Source organism: Peromyscus californicus, unplaced genomic scaffold, assembly GCF_007827085.1.
Source record: "Peromyscus californicus insignis strain IS unplaced genomic scaffold, ASM782708v3 Scaffold_22__1_contigs__length_63687245, whole genome shotgun sequence".
Taxonomy (NCBI): Eukaryota; Metazoa; Chordata; class Mammalia; order Rodentia; family Cricetidae; genus Peromyscus; species Peromyscus californicus.
This window is the reverse complement of record NW_026294525.1, coordinates 59,634,350-59,653,675: the sequence shown is the minus strand read 5'-3', so window position 1 is coordinate 59,653,675 and position 19,326 is coordinate 59,634,350. Positions and strand designations below refer to the sequence as shown.

The window sequence follows — 19,326 nt, the reverse complement described above, 5'->3', positions numbered from 1 at the left end:
CCATCATTGTTTTCTTGCTTATTGGCAATAACGAGTTAGAAGTTCCTAAAGGGAAGAATCTCATTTCCCCAAACAGACAACAGCAGAGAATGAAAAATGACATGAGCCCAGAACACCTGACGATAATCCTAGCAAGATACGATGGGACCTGTAAGACGAATTGCTAAGCGGTCTTATTAATAAAAAAAAAAAAAACAAAAAAAAAAAAACCCAGAGCCAGATATTGGGGTGAAAACTGAGAGATCAGGGGAACAGGACAAGCCACAGCCAACTTCCCCTCACCAACTCCTCAGCTTCCAGAGAGACCTACTTCCTGTATACTCACACCTATATGCCTTTCTGTCCCTGCCCTCTCTCTGCCCAGCTACATCACTTCCTCTTTCCACCCAGCTCTATTACTTCCTGTCTGTCTCTACAGACCTCCAGACTTTTATGGTTAACTAGTGCTAGGAATTAAAGGCATGTGCCACCACGCCTGGCTCTGTTCCCAGTGTGACCCTGAACTCACAGAGATCCAGATGAATCTCTGCCTCCCAAATGCTAGGGTTAAGGCATGTGCCACCACTGCCTGACCTCTATGCTTAATATAGCGGCTGGCTTTTTCCTCTGATCCTCAGATAAGCTTTATTGGGGTGCACAATTAAAATATCACCGCAGGGACCTATGAGAATAAGTAGCCTTAGACATCGTTGAAAACTTTAATTTCTTTTTTTTTTTTTTTTTTTTTTTGTTTTTCGAGACAGGGTTTCTCTGTGTAGCTTTGCGCCTTTCCTGGAACTCACTTGGTAGCCCAGGCTGGCCTCGAACTCACAGAGATCCACCTGGCTCTGCCTCCCGAGTACTGGGATTAAAAGGCATGTGCCACCACCGCCCGGCGAAAACTTTAATTTCTACAGGAGTTGTGTTCCTGTTTCTGTTGCTCCTATTTCTGGGTAGCATTTCAGCTTCTTCTCTGACATCAGCTACTCTTGTAGAGTGCCAAGCCTGTACTGCAGCTATGACCAAAGTTAAGGTAAATCCAAAGGCCCATCCCCTTACCAATCCCACCTCAGCAAGAAACTGTTGGATCTTGTTCAGTCATGGGCCTAACCACAGGCAGCCTCGGAGAGCAGCCAGTTAGGCGGCCAGACCCTCACTAGGGACACCTCTGAGCTCACTGTGATGGCAGCAGATGCTGAAGCCTTGGCGATCATCCTGTACTTCCCACTGCTGTGTGAGGACCAGAATGTCCCCGGTATGTTGGGGCCCAGCCCAGTGTTGGAGTCCAGCCCTGACCTAAGGTTCCCTTGAAGCGGGGAGTGAGGAATTGGGAGATGCTAGGTAGGAAATAAAGAAGTAGAGGAAGAAAAAGGAAACACAGGATAGCTTCGGGAGGGCCCTGGGTCAATACCCAGCAGCCTCGAGTTTATTTCTAAGGGGCCCTTTATACACTAGCAAGGGGAGAGGCAAAAGACCTCCCCCTTCACAACATACAACCAAGTGTAGACCCTTCAAAACACCTGGTAACCACGCCCCACGGCAAAGCATCTTGTGATCAGGCCTTGAAGTATAAGACACCTGGTAACCATGCCTTTGCACCCTATTATGTACCTTGGAGAGCAACAAACGCTGACTCTCTGACCTTGAGTCCAACCACAAGTTTGCGTGCTCCCACACCTTCGTGTTCGTGTGATCAGACAGGCCCTGGAGCAGGCTGCTGGGGTCTCCAGGGCTGTCCCATCAGAAGACTGAAGCATCAGGTCTGGTCCTTTGTGCATCAGTTAAAGGACTCCTGGGAGGGGAGGGGAGCCTGCCTGATAGAGCGTGTGCTTGGCATGAACACAGCTCCAGGTTTGGTTGGTCTCCAACACGACATAAACTGGCTGTGATGTCTCACACCTATGATACAGTACTCAAGGGGTGAAGACAGGAGGATCAAAAGTTCAAGTTAATGTTTGGTATTATGTGGGGAGTTCAAGGCCAGCCTGGCTACTGAAGGCCACAAACAAATAAACAAGCAAGCAAACACACCAATTTCTCCAAGGCCAGTCAGCTTGGAGCATGCCTGTAACCTTAGCAGGCAGGAGGCAGGAGCCACAAGATCCCGCAGCCCGGAGAACTTAGCAAGATGGTGTATCAAACCATCAAAACAAATTTTTTTTTTTTTTTATGTTGGAGAATGTAGAGAATGACCATCAAGAAGATAATTTGGGGAGTGGGGTGCCTTTACCACTGGGCAATTCAGTGGGTAAAGAAAGGCACTTGCTGCCGAGCTTGATGACCTGAGTTTGGATCCTTGGCACCCACTTAAAAAGCCAGATGCTGTTGTGACCCCAGCACTCAGAAGTACCTGGAAGCTCACAGGTCAGCCAGCTTGGAATACCTAGCAGAGCAGCAGAAACAAGAGAGATGCTGCTTCAGAGTCAAATGGATGGTGAGGACTGATTCCACACAGGGGCCACAGGGGCGTGCAGACACCAGTGCTCACAGAAACGTCATCCCCCCCCCACACCGTCATACACCGCCCTCACTACACACACCATCATACAACCACCCCCCCCAACACACACACATACGTGCTTGAGGAGACAGTTCTTTTTAAAAGCTCATTTGTAGGCCTACGGTGTGATGTCAGAGCACCAGTTCCTAAAATATTCAAGTGTGTGGTAAAAAAAAGACTCAAGCGGAGCAGCAAAAATTCACACAAAATATTCATACATTTTCCATTCATTAGCTGTCTCACATCTGAACATTGTCCTAAAAAATTACCAGAAATGAAAAGATTTGGAAGGTAGCTGTTGTAATAGTATTCATAATAATGGAGATCCAGAGTACTTATGCTCCCCAAATAGAAACGTGATTAAATTGTAGTCCATCTCCACAGCAGAAGCTTCTGAGTAAAAGAGAAACCAATTTTAATGCGCTGAGAATGAAATCCAAGGTCTTGCACGTGCTAGGCAAGCTCTCTGTTGCTGAGCTCATCCCAACCCTACCATGACCTTCTTGAAGAATATTTAATAACCTAAGAAATTATTGTTAGTGAACATGTTGCAGTAGTTTCTTTTTTGTTTTTTTGTTTTGTTTTGTTTTGTTTTGTTTGTTTGTTTGTTTGTTTGAGACAGCGTTTCTCTGTGTAGCCCTGGCTGTCCTGGAACTCACTCTGTAAACCAGGCTGGCCTCGAACTCACAGAGATCAGCCTGCCTCTGCCTCCTGAGTGCTGGAAGGCATGTGCTGCCACAGTCTGGCTCAGTCAGTGACTTTCTAATTGTGTGTCTGACTTACCATAAGGGCAGCGGAGGTTCATTTTAGCTCACAATGTGAGTGTGTATGATCCGCCATGGTGTGGATGGCATGGCAGAATTCACTTGGTGGGAATGTGGGATATTCCCCATAACTTGATGGCCAGGAAGAAAGGTACGCTCAGGTTGCTCTCCCCTTTAATGCTGTTTATTCAGTGAGAGGTACCAGACCATGAGATGGTGCTGACCACAGCCAGGGGCCATCTCCTCAGTTAAACCACTCTGGAGATAGCGTCACAGTCACTCTGTTTGGGGAAAAATAGTAAATAAAAAGTAAATATGCCCAGAAAAAAAAAAGACTGGGAGGAAACACAGTGGTCTTATGGGTTTATAGTACCCCCGAGGGTTCATATTATGCAGCAATTGGTAGATAGGTGTGTTTACTGATTACAGATTTGAGAACAGGACCTTTGAGGATGGCCTGCAGCCGAGTTGCTATTTAATAAGCGGTTCCAGCTGTCCTCTCCACCCTCGTCTTTTGGAGATGATCTGTAGCCCAGGCTGGTCTCCTGCCCGTGGGCCTCCTACCCCCACCTTCAGCCGCTGAGGTTAAGGGGTTCACCATTATGTTCAGTTACAGCACCTGTGTCTTTGCAGGGCCCACCCCCGACAGTGTCTCGTGTACCCCAGGCTGACCTTGAACTTCTAGTGTACCCGAGGATGACCTCCAACTCTGCATCCCGAGTGCTGAGATGATAGGCACACACCATCATTCCCCTTTGTGCAGTGTTGGGGATTGAACCAGGGCTTAACTGAGCTACAATCTCAACCCATCAGGCTTCTTCATGTTTCTCTCATTAATTTGAATACAGCAATTTTAATTTGGAATCTAAGCGTCAAGTTTTGTAGTGACACTACACTCTTTTATAGGGTATGTACGTTACTAGGCTATTTACAAAACGGCTGCTGTATTTCTCATGAACACATAATCATTTTTTAAAAGGTTAAATGATACACACACAAAATGGCTGGGCGATAGTGGTGCATGCCTTTAATGCCAGCGCTAGGGAGGCAGAGGCAGGAGGATCTCTGTGAGTTTGAGGCCAGCCTAGTCTACAGAGCAAGTTCCAGGACAGCTGGGGCTGTACAGAGAAACCCTGTCTCGAAACAACAACAACAGGTTAAATGAAGACCCTTGAGTGGCTCTGTAATAAGCCAGTTTACCTCGATTGCTCTTTATGTTATCTGCTATAACAGACTGGCTCACTTTTGTAGTTATAAAACAAACACTTCTGCTCTGGGTAGTAAGCACGTTTAATTACAGTCCTTGGAAGGCAGAGGCAGGCAGATCTCTGCGAGTTTGACACCATCCTGCTCTACATAGTGAGTTCCAGGACTGCATAGTATGACCCTGTCTCAAAACAAAACAAAAAACACATGTTGTTGTAAACTGCTGAGAATATTCCATCTGAAAATGTGGATTGTCTTCAGTGTATGTAAATTTGTACATGTTCTCTCTCTCTCTCTCTCTCTCTCTCTCTCTCTCTCTCTCTCTCTCTCTCTCTCTCTCTCTCATCTTGTTTTGTTTGAGCCAGGGCTCTGGCTGTCCTGGAACTTGCTATGTAGACCAGGGTGGCCTTAAACTCAGAGATCTACCTGCCTTTGCCTCCCAAGTTCTGGGATTAAAGGTGTGTGCTACCATGTTTGGTATTCATTTCTTTTATAACACTAGGGGAGGAATCCAGAGCCTGGCAATGCTAGACATGTACTGTCACCAATGATCTACATTCCAGCTGAATTTTGACATTCTTCAAGTTATTCTTGAATTCCATTCAGTTTGTTTGATCACATAATTGTTAAGGATTTACACTTTTAAAGTTTTCAAGAACTAAAAATTCCTGTTCTTGTTAAGGGGACTGAATATTCTAACAGGAGGTTTCTATAAACAAAGTATGGAAGCCTAGAAGAAAGGGTCCATGAAGTCTTGAGAGTGGCAAATTCCATTTTAAAGTTGAACTTCCAAGATGAGGATTTCATTATTTAAGTCAGGTTTGATGGTGTAGGCCTGTAATCTCAACTACTTGAGAATCGGAGGCAAAAGAATTCAAAGTCCAAAGTCACTTTGGGAAAGTTATTGTGGTTTGAAATGAGAATGGCCCTCATAGGCTCATAGATTTTAATTCTTGGGTACCAGGAAGTGGCACTACTTGAGAGGAATTAGGAGATGTGGCCTAGTCGGAGTGGGTGTGGCCTTGCTGGGGGAAGTGTGTCAGGGGAGGTAGGCAGGTGTTGGGGTTTCAAAAGCTCAGGCCAGGCCCAGTGTTTCTCTTTCTGCTGCCTGCAGATCTAGTGGGAGAACGTTCATCTCCTTCTCCAGCAGCATGTCCACCTGCATGGCTCTGTGCTCCCCGCCATGATGACAATGGACTAAACCTCTGAAACTAAACCCCAGTGAAATGCTTTCCTTTATAAGAGTTGTGGTGATCATGGTGTCTCTTCACAGCACTAGAACACTGAACAAGACGTTTACCAAGACCCTGCTTCAAAATAGAAAAGGGGTCTTTAAGAAGGCTGGGGACACAGCTTAGTACCTGCCTAGAATATGTGAAGCTCTAGGTTCAACCCTCACATTGGAAAAAAAAAAGTTGCGTCATTCAGAAAAAGAGGAAAGGAAGCAACTTAATTATTTCATACTGCTATAAAAGCATATTTAGTTGTAAAGAACAGAAATTTATTTATAGAGTTGGAAGTCGGGAAGACCAAGACTGAGGAGCCAGCATCTAGTGTGAATCTTCTTGCCCTTTCATCACAAGGCAGAGGGCAGAAGGGCAAGACAGCACAAGTTATCCTTGCATTGCCTGAGAGATGGGGAGGGGAGGGGCGTGAGTCAACCTGTTATCAGGAATCCTCCCCCACAATAGGCATGAGCCCTCTGGTTAAGGCTGAGCCATCATGATCTAATCACCTCTTGAAGGTCCCACCTCTCTGCATTCCTGAACTGAGGATGATGTTTATAACATTAACTTTGGGAGACTCCCCCAAACCATAGCATGGGGTCATTTTAGAGACAGGGTCTTCAGGAAGGCTTGGAGGTGTTTATACAGGGCCTGAAGTGAGGAGCAAGCCTTCAGGCTGGAGAGGAGGGTTTGAGGGGGTACAGGACGGAGGACGGGTTGGTGGAGCCACAGTTTGTTGGCAGCATGGCTAGTTAGGAGAGCATGATGGTCCACAAGAAAAGGATTCATCAGGAGCCAGCTTCTAGACTGGAGAGCAAGGGGTTAGTTAAATCATCTTCTAGAGCTAGGATCGACAGGAATGTATTTGGGAGAGGCAGCAAAGAGGTATAAGGAGGAGGGCCTCAACGGGTTAGTTTGGACTTTGGGAAGCTGAGGAAGGTACTAGAAGATGGGCAGGTTGAGGGGACTTTGGACTCTTCAAGGAAGGAGAAACCAGAGTTAATTCAGTCTTGTTTCTGAAATAAGGGTTTTTTTGTACAAAATATCACATTTTATCCTTTGTGCAAATCAGTATTCAAGAACTCTGTGCATTTTGTTGTTGTTGTTGTTGTTTTGTTTTGTTTCGCTTGAACCCAGGGTTTCACACAAACAAAGCCCATACTCTACACACCCAGCCCTTCTGTGGACTTGTTTTGTTTTGTACTTTTTTTTTTTTTCAAGATTTTTTTTTGTCTCTTTGTTCTAGAGACTGAACACAGGGCCTCACATATGCTAGGCAGGTGCTCTCCAACTCAGCTGTAGCCCTAGCCCCAGCCCCATGCATGTTTTAATTAATTAATTAATCAACCAATTAATTTTAAGGCAGGGTTTCTCTACATTGCTCTGGTTGGCTGTCCTGGAACTCACTATGCAGACCAGGCTGGCTTCATACTTAGAGATCTGTCTGCCTCTGTTTCTGAAATACTGGGATCAAAGGTATAAGCCACCACACATGGCCTTCATGCATGTGTTTTTAATCAATTGTTCACTATAAGGCTTCTAGGTAGTGTGTTTGTGCGTGTCTCTCTGTGTGAATTCTATTACTTCACAGACGTTCAGGAGCACGCCTACCAAATAATCACCATTATAGTGCTATTCCGATTTAATGATTTGCAGAGTGCATCACGGAAAGATCATGTTTTAGAAATTTCTCTCTAGCCACTGAAGTAGATCAAAGCTACACTTGGCTGTTTGATTTAAAGTGGTTATTAAAATGGCACCAAAGCAGCCTGTCTTGTGCAACATAACTGGAAATTGCCCCTGTATGTAGCACAGTTGGAATCTCATGACCGCATATTCAGCACTTCAGTACTTGGTATATTCAATTTACTGTATTTATTTTTAAGTTTATTTTTTAGACATTTATTTGATTTTTTCCCCTGTATCTGAGTGTTTTGCTTACCTGTCTGTACATGCATCAGAAGGTGTTGGATCCCCTGGAATGGGTGGTTGTGAGCCACTGCTTGGGTACTGGGAACTGAGCTCAGGTCCTCTGGCAGAGCAACAAGTACTCTTACCGACTGAGTCATCTATCCAGTCCCCTGTATATTCAATTTAATCCACACACTTAATGAGCACCTGTGATGGACTAGATTAATAGGAGAAAAATTAGAAGAATGAAAATAAGCTAATATTTAGCTAAAAAGTGATACTTTTAAAGAGGAAAGGCTGGAATTTCGGAATGGTCAATTAAAGATATTTTTGTCAATAAATAATAAATTTAATATAAACTATAGATTAAAAAAATACTCTCATAAACCAGGTATAGTCCCAGCACTTGGGAGGATGAGGCAAAGGACTTTCACAAGTTCGAGGCTACAGAGTAAGTTCTAGGACAGCCTGGGCTATAATGTGAGATCTGGTCTCACAAAAAACAAAAACAACAACAACAAAACCAGACGTGGTGGCTCATGCCTGCACTCCCAGCACTCAGGAACCATGGATATTTCTTTATAGTTAGGCTATAATCCACATATATATCCTGATTTGGTTAGTTTCTGGGCATGCCTGTGAGGGATCATCTTAGATTAATTGAGGTAGGAAGACCCCTCTCCTCTCCAAAACAGTGGGGCAGCACCATCCCTACATCTGGGTTCCACTTTGCATTAAAAGGTCAGAGTTATTGGAGTATAAGCTTGATGGAATATTCTTTACTTCCTAACTGTGGCTGCAACTTGGGCAGTCTCAAATCCTGCCACTAGAATTAATTGTTATGACTGACTGTCTACCCTGATAAACATAACTCAAGGGTTTATGGTCTGTTTAATCAATTCTCCATATATATATGTGTATATATATATATATATATATATATATATATATATATATATATACACACATATATATACTTATTTTGAGATAAAACCTGGTTATTAATCCAGGTTGGTTTTGAACTTGTGCTCTTCCTGACTCAGTTCCTCAAGTGCTGGAATTATACCTAACCAGAGGTACATTTTGCTTTCAATTTCCTTATTTTCAACAATACTGTTATAATGTCCTGCACACTCTTTGTGTGAACTGGTGTGACTCACTCTTTGTGGGAACTGGGAACTGGTGTGACTATTCCTTAGTTTACTTTTTCTTTGATACAGGGTCTCCTGTGGCCCAGGGTCATCTCAAACTTGCAAAGCAGTTATGGATGACCTCGAAGTACTGATCTTTCTGTTTCTACCTCCAAGTGTTGGGATTACGGGTGTGCAACACCATACCCGGCTCTCAGTTTACAATTTATGTTAGTCGGCTTTCTATTATAGTAGTGAATACCCAAGATATTCAAGTTTAAAAGGAGAAAGGTTTATGTGGCTCACAGTTCTGCGAATGTCACTCCATGGTTGGATGGTTGCAGTGTTTTTGTGTCTGTGGCAAGGCAGTGCACTATAATGAGTGGATGTGGCAGAGGAACTCCATCTGTTTTATGGCTCTGAATAAACTAGAGAAGAGAAGAGACCAGACCCTCACAGTCTTCTCAGAGGTCGAGTCTTCAGTTACCTAAGACCTCCCACTAGTCCTGTTCTAGTTTGCTTTCTATTATGTGATAAACAGAGTGACCATAAGCAACTTAGGGAGGAAAGAGTGTATTTCACCTTACAGCTTACCTTCATCATGAAGGGAAATCAAGGCAGGAACTCAAGGCAGGAACCTGGAGGCAGGAACTAAAGCAGAGGCCATGAAGGAATGATGCTCCCTGGCTTGCTCTTGATGGCTGGCTCAGCCTGCTTTCTTATACCATCCAGGATCACCTGCGCAGGGTGGTCCCACCCACAGAGGCCTGGGCCCTCCCACATCAACTATTAGTAAAGAAAATGCTCCACAGACTTGCCTACATGCTAATATGATGGAAGCATTTTCTCTATTGAAATTCCCTTTCCCAGATGACCCTGGCTTGTGACAAGCTGATCAAATAACCAGCACATGGCTCCACCTTTTAACATTTCTACCACTTCCCAATAGCATCACTAATTCTTAGAGTGAGGATTAAGCACTTACCAATGTGGGGATTTGAATAAGAATGGCACCCCTAGGCTTGTTGAATGCTTGGTCTGGGGAGTAAACTGTTTGAAAGGATTAGATGGATTAGGAGATGGGGGTGTGCCACTGGGGGTGGGTTTTGAGGTTTCAAAAGCCAGAGCCAGCCCCAGTCTCTCTTTCTGGACCTGCTGATCAGGATGTAGCTCTCAGCTACTGCTCCAGCACCATGTTGTCCCTATGTCCCCTGCCATGATGATAATGGGCTAAGCCTTTTGAACTGTACACAAGCCCCCAATTAAATGCTTCTGTATGAGTTGCCCTGGTCATGGTGTCTCTTCACAGCAACAGAACAGTTACTGAGACACCCAAGATGGACTTTTGGGGATACTGCATATACGAGCTATTGCACCATTTTAACTTTAATATCTAAAGCACCCCACATGTGGGCTATATTCCCAGATTCTTCATGAATACTCCACTTTTCTTGGTTTCCTCTCTCCTTTTTTTCCCCCCTGGCTGGAATGCTCTTTGCTTGTCCTTGTCCATTGAAATCATGTGGCTAATGCAGAGCCCAGCTCAAACTTATTTTCTATAGACATTTTTCTTTAGTGTTTTGAAGAACAGTTATGTTGTTGGTTTTTTCTTTTTTGCTCTTTTTGGGGGCCTGCCATCCAGCTCCCAAATAAATCACACATGGTTGCTTATTCTTAATTATGAATGTCCAAGCCTTAGCTTGGCTTGGTTCCTGCCAGCTTTCCCTAACTTTAAATTATCCCATCTACCTTTTGCCTCTGGACTTTTCCCGTTCTCTTCTGTAAATCTTACTCTTACTCCATGGTTTGCTGTGTAGCCTGGGTGGCTCACCCCTGGAGTCTTCCTCTTTCTCTGGCTACTTCTTCCTTTTCCTTCCTCCTCCCAGATTTCTCCTTCTATATAGTCTCTCTGCCTGCCAGCCCCGCCTATCTTTTCTCCTGCCTTGCTATTGGCTGTTTGGCTCTTTATTAGACCATCAGGTGTTCTAGACAGGCACAGTAACACAGCTTCACAGAGTTAAACAAAAGTAACACACCTTGAAAGAATATTCTGCAACACAGTTAATGGTCCTATTCCACTTGTGATGCCCCTGTATTTTAACACCACTGCACCTCACTTTGTATTTCAGGACTATGTTTACTTACTAATTTAGAATTGAGAGAAGCGCACACGTGATTGTCACAGTTACTGGTAGGTGCCTAACTAACTAGCATATTTTGATTTTGTTTGGAGTGACGAATATAAATATCAGAGAAATTAAGAAGATATCTTGGCATGCCAAGTTTCAGGGGGCCAGAGGAGCTGAATATAAGTGCCAGTTTTTTCTTTCTTTCTTTCTTTTTTTTTTTTTTAAAGTGTGAGAACAGCTTGTGTGGTTGAAAAGTAGTGCTTTCTAGCTGCCTGTCAAAAATGTTTGTTAGCTGAAAAATTTAGACTCATAGTCTGTTTTCCAAAGTGAGCATCTTCCATGTGCCAAGTATTCAAAACAAACTGTGTTTTCACGGAAGAGAACGGAACTTGGTAATTAAACAAGGCGTCTGATTCTCGAATTGCCTTTTAAGTAGGCATGCGGTACAAGGAATCTTCTGTATTATAATTAGCACAAAAAGGACAACGAACATAAAAATCTAGTGAGTGTCAACTGTGACTCCGTTCCAGGGATGCTAAAGACCCAGGGCGGCCGATCGATGACCCTCGCAGCCCACACGTAGGAAGAGACGCTCCCCAGAACTTCTGAGGTTAATAATACTGAGAGGAGGTGACCTAAGCCTGGTGATAGACACCGGGTAGCTAATCTGACCTCCTCAAGCGCGCGCGCGCAGGCTCCAGACTGGGCGGGCTGGGCCACGGGGGCGGAGCCTCCGCTCTCCGCGCTCCAATCATCTGTGGGCTCAGGGGGTAGGGCCCTCTGCCGGCCACGCCCCTAGCCGACGCGGGAGGGGCGCTTTTAAGAAGCGGCCGCCGGCGGCCCACTCTGTCAGGTGTGTGGGGCCGCCGGGGTGCCAGGTCCTCCGGCCGCCGTGTGCGCGGCTCGTCCGCCCGCCCGCCCGCCCGCCCGCCCGCCCGCCCGCCCCGCCCGCCCGCCCGCCCGCGGCTCCAGCGCCCTCACCTCCGCCTCCCTCGTCCGTCCGCCCGGCTCTCGCAGCCTCCGCGGGCCACCCCGGACCTTGCACCCGCGAGCTCTCGGGCGCCCGACGGGGCCGCCTGCGGCCATGGTACCGTCCCAGGAGGATCCCGCGGCCGCCGCCGCCGCACGGGAGACGAGCGAGGCGCAGCCGCCGGGGCCCGCGCCCTCGGATGACGCTCCGCTGCCGGGCCCGGGACCCTCGGATGGCTCCGACGTGGCCGCAGAGAAGGTGGAGGTGGAGCTGTCGAGGTCAACGGGCGACGAGCCCCCCGTGCCCCCCGAGGGCGGCTGGGGCTGGCTGGTGATGCTGGCGGCCATGTGGTGCAACGGATCTGTGTTTGGCATCCAAAATGCCTACGGGGTGCTCTTCGTGTCCATGCAGGACACCTTCGGGGCCAAGGACAGTGACAACATGGCCTTCAAGACAGGTGGGGCGTTGCGGCGGGCCGAGGGGACACGCGGGGTGGGAACACACACCGCGGGAGCTTGGTGCGTCCTCTGGTGCTGGGAGGGTGTGAGCGGTGGGTCTGACCCGTCGTTCTTGCTGCCTGCAGCTTGGGGCTTCCGTGTGCCGGTCTTTGTATGGAATCTGCCAGGATCGTGCGTTTGGAAGCAAGTTGCGGAGTTGTGCCAGCCCTAGGCTTCTTTCGGCAGAGCGGGCGCCAAGAATCCGCAGTACTTTCCTCTAAGTGTTGGAAAGCAAACGGAACGGTCCTGCACACAAACAACATTGCACTGTCTTTTTTAAAGTCTGTTTTTTTTGTGTGTGTGTGTGACCGCCACGGTGATCCGCTTGCTGTGCTGCAGAAGGATGTGTGTGTGTGTTTGGGTGGGTGCGGCGCAGCCAGGCGCGGGTGATTGGCAAGATGGAAAAGTGGATCCCAAGGTCACAGGGAGCCCCCAAAGGCAGCTCATCAAAAGTGGTAGTCTGATGTCTCTCTGCACTCTACTAAATATAGAAAGCATAGGAGGCAGCCACGTGGGAAGAGGAAGATAAGGGGTTGCACCTCCTCTTGTGTTGACATTTTTTTTCTACCTTGCGGAAATAAAATGCAAAAGGTGCAGACTCCGCATTTTCATGAAGTGCTTTTGCCTGACTTCTTGACGGATTATGCAATACCCAAGTCTAGGCTCTTCTGCATACAAGATTTTTTTTTTTTTTTTTTTTATTTCATCTCGTGCTGCAAGGCAAGTGCTGTCAGCTCTGTTTGGGTGAGAAAACTGAAAGTCAGTGAAACGAAGTGTCTTGGTGAGGAACAGAATAAAGATAGAACTCGTCACCTGATTTCAAGACTGAGTGATTCTCATTGCTTAATCAGGCTACCACTGCCTTTTGGGAAACTTCATAAGATCAATAATTTCTGTGTTTCTGCTCAGCCTGGCCTTGAACTCAAGGTCCTCTTGCCTCAGTTGGGATTACAAGAACATTCTGCACCATACTGGGCAATAAAGTCTTTTAAAACAACAATAGGTTCTCACTATGTAGTTCTGGCTGGCCTAGAATTTAACACATAGGCCAGGCTGTCCTCAAACTCACAGAGATCCACTTGCCTCTGCCTCCCAAGTGATGAGATTACAGGAATGTACTACCACAGCCTCACATGGTAGTTTTTTTTAACCTTTAGTTTCTGCTTTTAGAGTGCATATTGCTTAGATTTTTGTTGTGCACACAGAGAAAATAAACAGGATTGTAATTACAAATTGTAAGGGAAGGTGATATGGAAGATTTTAAAATTACCTTTCCTTTCCTCCTTCAGTGTTAGGTGGGACCCAGGGCTCTGGGCATGCTACTCAAAGGCTGTCCCACTTCTCTAAATTTCACATGATTTTCATTACACCGATAGATTGTACTTTATGTACTCTCCCCTTAAGAGACACTTAGATTGCTTTCAAACTTATAAAAATACTTTATAAAAAGCTGATGCACCGATGTATCACTGTGTGAATAATGATGTATCATATTTAATGGGGAATTTCTGTTCCTTAAGTGGCTGTTGAAGTTGCTGTGTTGGGCAGGGTCAAAGAGTTAGGTACAGTATGTTAAAAATGTTCTTAGTTTTAACTGAAGGAAGGTAACCCTTGTACACTGCAGCAGGATAGATATGAAGACGCAACAGCAAACAAAAATTATTTTGCACAATTCTTAACATTTCTGTGTCTAAGTACATCACGGACCCTATTTCTTCTTCCATCTTCCGGCAGCTCCATGGGTTGGGCTCCCTTTTCAGACGTGGAAGTTTGGGCTCACAAGGATTTCAGCTGGGAGCAGGATTTCAACCTCATGTTTGTCGGACTTCCGGACCTAGGTTTTCAATCGCTGACCATACTGCTCTGGCTAGCTAGATTGCTCTGCACATCTGGTATTTTCATGTTCCTACAGTGCTTCTGGGGTTAAACATCTGAAAGGCTAGGGATTTAGCTCAGTTGGTGGAGTAGTACTCACACAGTGTATAGTACAACACTTCATAAAGACAGGCCTGGTGGCATATGCCTGGAGTCCCAGCACTCTGAAGGACAGGCAAGAGGATCAGGAGTTCAAGGTCATATGACCTTCAGCTTCAAGCAAGTTTGAGGCCTCCATGGTTTACAAGAGACCCTGTCTTTAAAAAAAAAATTCAACTAGTAAACAATGACCGTTGTTTATTATGCCCTGTCAAATGATTTTTGAAATGTAGAGACTTCCACAGAAAAAAGCTACTTTTTAAAGGGCATTCATGCAAAATTCTGGTTAGACAGAGCTATAGCAGGGAAGCTCTTCCTAGCAGTGCCAAGAAGAGATTTCCTTGGGGCTCTTCTCCCTAAGAGTATCTTGTTTTGTTTGTGTTTTCGAGAAAGGATCTCTCCACCTCTTCAAGACTATCTTAATTCTTTTTTGTTCGTTTGTTTGTCCTCCCCCTGCCCCCAGACAGGGTTTCTCTGTGTAGTTTTGGTACCTGTCCTGGAACTTACTTAGTAGACCAGGCTGGCCTCAAACTCACAGAGATCCCTCTGCTTCTGCCTCCCGAGTGCTGGGATTAAAGGTGTGTGTCCCCATGCCTGACTCTTCATTCTTAATGTATAACCTAGCCAAAATTCTCATGAAAGGGTCTGATGAGATTTACTCCCACTAACTTAGAAGTGAGTTTCACACCTGTTTGGTTGTGCTCCCGCCCCCCCCCCCCCCCCCCCCCCCCCCCACACACACACACACTTTGAGACAAGGTTATATAGTCTTGGCTGGCTAGAATCACTGTGTAGACCAGGCTGGCCTTGAACTCCACCCATATCTGTCTCCTAAGTGCTGGGATTGTGCCGCCATACTCACCCCCACCCTCTCCATGCTCACCCCCACCCTCTCCATGCTCACCCCCACCCTCTCCGTGCTCACCCCCCACCCTCTCCGTGCTCACCCCCACCCTCTCCGTGCTCACCCCCACCCTCTCCGTGCTCACCCCCACCCTCTCCGTGCTCACCCCCACCCTCTCCGTGCTCACCCCCACCCTCTCCGTGCTCACCCCCACCCTCTTCTTACATACAGGTGCTTGCTGTTTTGGAGCTGATGACACAGGAAGTTTAAACAATGCCAGCGCTTCTCAGAGTTTAGGGTCTGTTGAGAAACAAATGAGTACACAGGGAAAGTGTCAGATTTCTCCCCTGAGACACACACACTATAAAGATCCTCAACCTTATTCTAAAAGTCTGAAATTCTAAGGGAATTTAAGTACGTGGTGGGAACTGGGAAAGGCAACTGATAGCCTTTCTCTCTGGTTATAAAAATCTCCGTGATATTGAGGCATGCATAAATCCTGCATAAAATCCCTAAAGCATACAGCATGCTAGACACCTCCCCCCGACCCCCTATCCCCAGCTGTGGTGCCCAGGCGCTGATGACAAGACAGTGTCCCACAGCATGACATGTCGGAAGTGGCGTAGGTAGGACTAACAGAGCTGGTGTCTTTTCCATGACAGTTTTACCCATTACCATTCCATGGGTGGAAGGGAATCAGACAGTCTGGAAAAGAAAGAAAATGGGTGCAATTAACTGGGGCATAGTTTTCTGCTAGAATCCACAACGTTGTTTTAACTGCTGGACCCTGAAAGACCATGGCACTGCTAAGTCTAGTGCTCACTGTCTTCTCATTCAGTGCCGTGGGACAGTCTTTGGGACCAAGCATGGGTATTAATCTTATCTGCTGTTTTCTTCCTGGGGAAGGACGAATTTTTTTTTTTTTTAAGGTTTATTTATTATGTATACAGTGTTCTGTTTGCATGTCAGAAGAGGGTACCAGATCTCATTATAGATGGTTGTGAGCCACTATGTGGTTGCTGGGAATTGAACTCAGGACCTCTAGAAGAATAGCCAGTGCTCTTAAACTCTGAGGCATCTCTCCAGCCCCCCAAAGACGAATATTTTAATGGTGTATTTGATTGCTTTTTAAAACTATCTATTAAAGACAGGTATGTTTTTAGAATTTGTATTTAGGTTAGCATTAATGCTAATCTTTTGAAGAAATTACTGTTTTTGAACCAAAGGCTTGCCTTCTTTCAGTAATTCCCCCAATATGTTATTTTTTTTAAAAGTATTTTTGTGAATGTGTGTGTGAGCCTGTGTGTGCATGTGCATGTTTGTGTGTGAGGGTATGTTCATTCCATGGTATGTCTGTGGAGGTTGGAGGATGTGTGTGTGTGTGTGTGTGTGTGTGTGTGTGTGTGTGTGTGTGTGTGTGTGTGTATGAATGTGTATGTGTGTGTACATTTGTGTGAGGGTGTGTTCATTTCATGGTATGTCTGTGGAGGTTGGAGGATGTGTGTGTGTGTGTGTGTGTGTGTGTGTGTGTGTAGCAGTAACTGTCTTATTAAATAAGAAACACAGAGCCAATGCAGAGATGAAAGCCCAAGAGGTCAGAGCTAAGAGCCTTACCCTTCACTGCTGCAGCTAGCCTCTTCAGCCAAGAGACCTACTTCCTGTATGTTTGTCTTTCTATAGACTTTCTGTTCTGCCTTCTCATTGGTTGTAAACCCAACCACATGACCGCCTCGTCACTGCCTGTCTGTACAGACCTCCAGGTCTTCTATGGTTGGTATTGAGATTAAAGGCATGTGTCTCCATGCTGGCTGTATCCTTGAACACACAGAGATCTGCCTAGCTCTGCCTCCCAAGTGCTGGGATTAAAGGTGTGCACTACCACCGCCCAGCTTTTGCTGTGGCTCTAATAGCTCTGACCCCCGGGCAACTTTATTTATTAACATACAAATCACATTTTAGTACAAATAAAATATCACCATATGTGTGAATGTGTATGTGTGTGTACATTTGTGTGTGAGGCTATGTTCATTTCACGGTATGTCTGTGGAGGTTGGATGACATGTGTGTGTGTGTGTGTGTGTGTGTGTGTGTGTGTGTGCATTCCTGCTAAGGTTTGTCTGTGGAGGCTGGAAGATGTGTGTATTGTGTGTATGTACGTGTGTGTGTGAGTGTGCATTCATGTCAAGGTGTGTCTGTGGAGGTTGGAGGACAACCCTGGCTGTTGGTTCTCACCATCAGCATTTGCGTAGGTCTTCAGGCTTGAGCAACAAGTGCTTTTGCCCACGGAGCCATTTCCCTAGCCTCCCAAACATGCTCCTTGATGGCCTTTCTTGAGAGTGGAGGGCTGGGAAACACCACACATTGTATTCTCTCTAGGGTATTTAAAATGCAAGTTGACATTAAGTTATTTAAAAACAACTGTCAAAAAGCTGTGGAGAGAGAGGCTCTTTGTCCACAGCCTTTAATGTTCCGGCACCTTCCCCTGATGGAAAAGGTATATTCTTTAGACAGCTCTACCACTGAGTAGGAACTGGGTAGCACGTAGAGGTGGAAGCGTGGTGCATCATCTCATTACTCTCATTAGCCTCTGAGACTTCAAGGCAGTTAGTGCCAGCCCCGAGTTTTCACATTTAGCACTTACAGTGATATTGGCTATAGAGTCTATATTTTCCCTTTCAGATTTCATTGAACTGGCAGCACCCAGCTTAACCAGAGAAAAGCACATTTATTTGGTTATAGTTTCATGTGATGTGGAAGTCTTCAGATTGCCACCCAAAGTTAACTGTCCACTTAACTCTTAGGATGGACGAAGCTTGGTCTAACGGCAGAAAGGGAAACCCACAAGGCTTGTCTGGCCAAATTGTCTTCCAATCTTCAATTGTAGTGTCAGGGACCAAACATGGTAGGTCCGAGTTTCTCTGTAGAGAGCTCTTACACAGAACCTGTGTAGTACGTAGTGGGGGTTACTAGAGGATTTGTTTTTCTTCGAGACAGGGTTTCTCTGTGTAGTTTTGGTGCCTGTCCTGGACCGCTCTCTGTAGACCAGGCTGGCCTTGAACTCACAGAGATCTGCCTGGCTCTGCCTCCTGAGTGCTGGGATTAAAGGTATGTACCACCAACCGACTGGCTGAGGATTATTTTTTAGCTGGCTGGCTTTGAAGAAAAGGGCTTTAATCATTATTACCCACCTGGGGATGGGAGGGAGAGGATTCAAGTTGTAATGGTTAGCCTTAGGGGAAAGTGAGTGAGAGAGACAGGAAGGCCAGAGAGGATCTGGGAGAGACTGCCTTTGAGCTTACCTTGGGCTAGTTTTCTAGGCCCCAGAACCACAAATACAGTTTTGTGTTACACCTTAATTACTGGGGATTTACACCGTCCAAGCCTTTGACTGAGGAAGTCAGAGTTAATCTTGCTGCTGTGACTTGCTTTATTTAGCTTCAAGAGGTTTGGTTGGTGAGGAAAGCTGCCTATATAACCAACCGTGCTGCTATCTCAGTGAAGTAAGTAATAGCTGCTTCGGTGAGCTGATTAGAGTAAAACAGCGACCTGGTTCGTGTTCCTCTACATCTTTACTGTGCTAGCAGTACACAGTTCCTACTTTCATTGGCGGTAGATGAGCTAAGCTAAGAAGATTTACTTGTGGCAATACCTCGTCTGAGCTACTAGCTCCTAAGTCAGTAGAGCACAAAAGGGATTTGTGAAATTGGAAAATAAAGATATGACACTGGACACCTATAATCCTCGTGTGTGGGAGGTAGAGGCAGAAGGCAGGGTTACGGTCAGCCCAGCCTGTGGAGTGAGACCCTTCCTTAAAAGAAAAAAAAATATGGTATGGTCATAGTTATTTCATTTCCTTCCATTTTAACTGCCAAATCAACCAAAACCAAAAGCATATCTGACTTACTTTAGGAGAGGTTTTGAGATATCCTTTAGAATAAATTGTGTTCTCTGCTTCTTGAGTACTGGAGGTGAAACCCAGGGCTGTACGCAGGCTAGGCAAAGGCTCTGCTGCTACACTTCCAGCTCTGGCTCTGAGCTCTCGATGTGGTTTGCTGTATCTTTACGCTTGCCTCTGTTGAGGCCACGCTGCAGTCCCTTGAGGGTAAGCCCATGGCTACGGGCTTCACTTTCCCTGCCTACCTGGGTGTTTCACAAACCTGTGGTTCCAGTTACTTTCTTGGGGTCATTATTTCTAA

General features: G+C 45.9%; 1 protein-coding gene across 1 annotated transcript in view; it reads left to right on the top strand.

Moving 5' to 3' along the window:
- Window positions 1–11,804: 11,804 nt before the first annotated feature.
- Window positions 11,805–19,326, top strand: part of Slc16a10 (solute carrier family 16 member 10) — a 108,690-nt gene continuing 101,168 nt past the window's right edge. The window contains exon 1 of the mRNA XM_052751447.1: window positions 11,805–12,272. Coding sequence (XP_052607407.1) covers window positions 11,930–12,272 — 343 coding nt within the window. The 5' untranslated portion in view covers window positions 11,805–11,929. The remainder of the gene's footprint in view (window positions 12,273–19,326) is intronic.